This window comes from Alligator sinensis, unplaced genomic scaffold, assembly GCF_000455745.1.
Source record: "Alligator sinensis unplaced genomic scaffold, ASM45574v1 scaffold1182_1, whole genome shotgun sequence".
NCBI lineage: Eukaryota > Metazoa > Chordata > Crocodylia > Alligatoridae > Alligator > Alligator sinensis.
In genome coordinates, this window is record NW_005842796.1 from 450,290 (window position 1) to 454,981 (window position 4,692).

The window sequence follows — 4,692 nt, forward strand, 5'->3', positions numbered from 1 at the left end:
GCGCCCGCAGGTAACCCCCGGGGCGGCTGCAAGGGGACGGGGCAAGGCATGAGGGGAGTGGGGGGGTGCTTTTTTTTTAATTTTTGAGTATTTTTTTTGTTTCTGGAAGTCGCGTCCCCGCTGGAGCCGTGCATGGGAAGGAGCGGAGACATGGTGGCATTTGTCTCCTGGAAAGGAAACCGCTCCCGGGTGGGTCCAAGCCCGGCTCGGCGCGGCTCGACATGCAGCACCTTGCCTTGACATCGGCCGGTCGCTTTATTGTCTTCCCGGCCAGCTTTTTCCCTTTTTTTCTCCCACTCAGTTTGCGGAGAGGTTTCAGATCGGCGCTGGTTACAGGACTGGATGCTTTATTTATTTCATTTTATTTTTTAATCCTCTTCGGTTCGTTTTTTCTTCGTGTTGTTCTTCCAGTGTTGCTGGTCGTGATGAAAGTAGCCCTTGCCTTGATACTATCCGGTGTTGCTAGTCATGATGAAAGTATCCCTATCCAGTGTTGCTAGTCTGATGAAAGTATCCTTGCCTTGATACTATCTAGTGGTGCTAGTCATGGTGAAAGTATCCCTATCTGGTGTTGCTAGTAATGATGAAAATATCCTTATCCAGTGTTGCTAGTGATGATGAAAGTATCCCTATCCAATGTTGCTAGTCATGATGAAAATATCCCTATCCAGTGTTGCTAGTAATGATGACCGTATCCAGTGTTGCTGGTCGTGGTGAAAGTATCCCTTGTATTGGATTAGGATGTGATGGCAAAGATTTTATTTGCTGTTGGTTTGCACTTTGTTAACCTTTGAATGAAGGCTGCAGTGTTAAAAGCGATCACATCAGCAGTCCAAGTTACATCTTGGTGTTTGAGCTAACGAGGTGATTATTGGTTATTTGTAGGATAGGGAGTGCATTGGTTTTTTGGGTTGTGAGTGGGGAGGAGGTTATTGCCTTGGTAGGATTATAATCCAACCCTACAGTTAATAAAGCAAAGGAAACATGTAGCTTCTAGCAGCCTTCTTCTTCATAAAAAAAAAATGATTTCCTTTAATGTGTTGCAGAGCAGCTAGTAATCGCATCCCTAATTTGGGTTTAGGTGTCAAGACTGTTCAAGCACATTGTAGCGTGCCATATTATGGCCAGCAAATGTCACAAGCAGACTTCACAGCAGTGTTTCTTAAAGTGTTTTGCAATGGACTGGAAAAAGATTTGTCACCTGAAGTAGTTGGGAGGGGGGGAAAAAAAGCATCTTTTTGTTAGTTTTCACCATTAGATCAAACATGCTTATTTTCATTCTTTGAGAGGGCGGAGGCAGGGGGTGGGGGGGCCCAAGAAGTCAACACATGGTTTGTTGTTTGTTTTTTGCTCGGAGTACTTCATTTTGAAATACTGGAATAAAGGAATTATTGAAACTACAAGCAGTCTTTTCAATTAAAAGTAGTTTAACCTTTTTTTTTTTTTTTTTAAGGAGAATGCTTTGGACAACTGAATTTAAAAAGGTTGCAGTAGAGGATGCCCAATGTTGAAACGCTATTATTTTAATTCAGAGAGCGGGCTGATTGGCAAGGCTGTGAAAGCACCGAGAAACCTCTTAATTTGCTGCCATAATACTGAACTGTTTTTAAAGTTCAGGGTTTTCTTGATCTCTTGAATTTGTACTTTATGCCCATAATTTTATAATTCAAGGAAAGGCATCATTGAATAATAAACCTATCATAAGATAATAAATCCAGTATTTGTAACGTATTTAATCAGAAAAGTATCCCAGTTCAGCTTTTAAATAGTGTATACAACACTAATCTGGTAAAATCTGTTCAGAATGATCAGAAAGAACAAGAGTTGTTTTTAATAGAAAAAATAGTTTATATTCTTAACTTAATGGTGAAGAAATGTGTCTTTATGTATATAAATACACTGTTTATGAAGTGGTTTTACCTATAGATAGATACTGATTTGTGTGTGATATATTAAAATGCACAATATTTTTTTGCCTAGGCACAATTCAAATGAGATTTTCTGGTTTTAAGAAAATATAGAATTGTTTGTTTTCCAAATAAAGGAAATTTTTAAAGATTTTTTTTTTTTTTTTACTGAATCAGAGAAAAACCTGTAGCGGAGGCAAAGAACAGGAGGCTAAATGTTTTTCAGTCTTTCCTGTGTGCTCATTACAATATTTTATTAATACGTGTGTTTCATTTTATACAACTTCAAAAGACTGATTATCCCCCCCAAAATATGATATCTGAAATATCGTTCAATAATGAACTGCTTATAGTTATCTTCTGTGAATTCAGATATGGTATAGATTTGAGCTTTGGGGGTGTATGTGCATTGTGTGTACCCAAACACATGTTCCTATGTGCCTGTACAATAGAGGCATAGATTTGATTTTTCACATTTTAAGGAATTTGAGTTGTTGGTAAAATGAACATTTACGGGGTTGCTTTTTTCCCTAGCCTGTACATATAGTCTGTCGCAGAGGTACTCAACAGTTTTAAGTGAAACTTAAATAAGGTTTCAGCGTTAATGATAAAAAAGAGTAAGCACCTTACTGATATCCACACTCCAGTAATAATTAAGAGTCCTAGTAAAGAAAACACAGAGATAGGGATGAGTAGATTAAAAACAAAAAACAAAGTGGCTGTTAGCTTGTGCAGATTGAGAAAAGGAGAGAACCTGTTTTTACCAAGGTAAATACAGTGTTTAAATATTCTGTTAGGCCTTAGCAAAGGCTTTGGTTATTAAATAACTCAGTATAAAACTTCGCAGAGGCTCCAGCGTAAATCATGGATGGTCTCCAATACAAAAAAAAATTAAGCAATCAAAATACTGGGTGTCACATGAAGACTTTTCGAAAAGAGTCCTGCAGATCTGTGGGTGCATGAAACTGGAACGAATGCTTCAAAGTCACGGCGCCTTTCCTAGATTGCAAAATCTGTCCGAATGAGTCTGATAACCCTAGTACAAAAATACAGTTTATGTGCAGCTAATATTTCAAGTAAGAAATTATTTATTTATTAAATAGACTCTTTTCAAATAAATATCTGCACTGCAGGGCAATGAAGCACAGCCAAATAGCACCACCTTATGGATGTTTCATTTTGTGGCTGCAGCTTTTATCATCTTTCTTGTTTTCTCACCTGTTTTGCTTGTTTTTTTTTCATCTTACTTGTTTTCTCACCTGTTTTGCTTGTTTATTTTTTTTCTCTAAGATCTAGACAAAGATGGGGGGGATGTGCACGTGCGTGTGCAAGCGTGCACATACAATATACACATACTTTGGAAAGTTAACACTTGTATAATATGTAACTTTTCTATTGGTCTTTCAGGCATCTGATGCCAGCTCTGAAAAACTGTTCAACGCTGTTACAAATAAAGGTAAGACTGCAATCCACATCACAAATGTATTTTCCCCATGCATTCCTTTTCATGGCAGTTTCAATGGGAGATAAACTGTAACTTGTCTTGTAGAAGTGTTGCAATCAACTTGTTAGTGCTTTTCATGTTTCTCTTGGTTTCAGACATGTTCTGTATGCTTGGTAATTGCTTTGCTTAAGCAATATAAAATAAAGGCTTTAAATAATGCATTGCCTGCCAGGTCAGAATTAATTTAAATAACAATGTTAGGGAATAGTTTATTTTACAAATGGCTTTAATTTAAGCTCATTTAAATAACTGTAACAGTTTTCAAAATGTTTTAACTTGATTGTTACTCATCAGCTACATGATAGACATGGAATTATGAATAGCCAATTTGTACTGCTGATAGTAATAATAACCAGCCAGCGTTTAGTATTCACAGGATAATAGTCATAAACCATGGCTTACTGTGCTGTATGCTTTTTGTAAAGTTAATAAACGATATAGTGGGCCACATTTAAATATGCAGTATCCCATTAATTTCTTCCAAACAGCAATTTAAAGAGAGAGTGGCTAATGATATAAGGGTACATTAAGGGAAAACTTGCCTTAAATCATTGCCAGTAGGCTTCTGTGAGGAGCTTATTTGCAGCAGCATTGATAGAAATAATGTTTCTGAGGGCAGGGTTGAGAAAGAGTCTTCTTTCACTGGCTGTGCCAAGGTGGATAAATCAAAGTCTTTAAATTACATAAACTCTATTTGGTCTTTTACTCCCCACCCTCTACCCGCCCCACTGTACTACCTGTTTAATGGCAGTGCATGATAATTGCTTAGTAAAAAGGTATGCTTCCAGCTCAAATTTCACACCATTTTAAGTTAAAATTTCTTTGGAGCACTCCAGCAAGGTTTGAGTAGAAAATACAGCCTTGATTAAATTGGACTTTAAGCCTTTCCTTGTTGTCTAGGTGCATGCTTTGCCTGCTTTTCTTCCACAGGCTCTTTATTTTTGTCCCTCTTGGTCACACTGGATTTTTAAAAAAGGCACATTCTGCCACTTTCTGCATCCTTTAATTCTGCGGGGGTGCAACTCGGGGCAACTACATGGCCGGGGTGCAACTACATGGCCCATTACATTTGGGATTCCTCCACTTACGCACCACTGGTTCTGAAATGTCTTGGATGCATCTTGAAAAGTATCTCGTTTTAACTGTATGATGTATTGGCATCCTTTTGAAGTCTCGAGGTGTGTGATTCTGGGGGGCCTAAATAGATTTAGCCAATTTGGCAAGTTGATATTTTGTTTTCCATGTAACTGAATTTACAGGGGTTCCCCCCCCCCCCCCCCC

At 38.1% G+C, this 4,692-nt stretch overlaps 1 protein-coding gene across 1 annotated transcript in view; it reads left to right on the forward strand.

Moving 5' to 3' along the window:
- Positions 1-4,692, forward strand: part of AUTS2 (AUTS2, activator of transcription and developmental regulator) — a gene marked incomplete at its 5' end in the record, with an annotated part of 542,556 nt that overhangs the window by 445,439 nt on the left and 92,425 nt on the right. Inside the window, one exon of the mRNA XM_014525401.1 lies at positions 3,315-3,363. Within this exon, the coding sequence (XP_014380887.1) occupies positions 3,315-3,363 (49 nt within the window). The remainder of the gene's footprint in view (positions 1-3,314; positions 3,364-4,692) is intronic.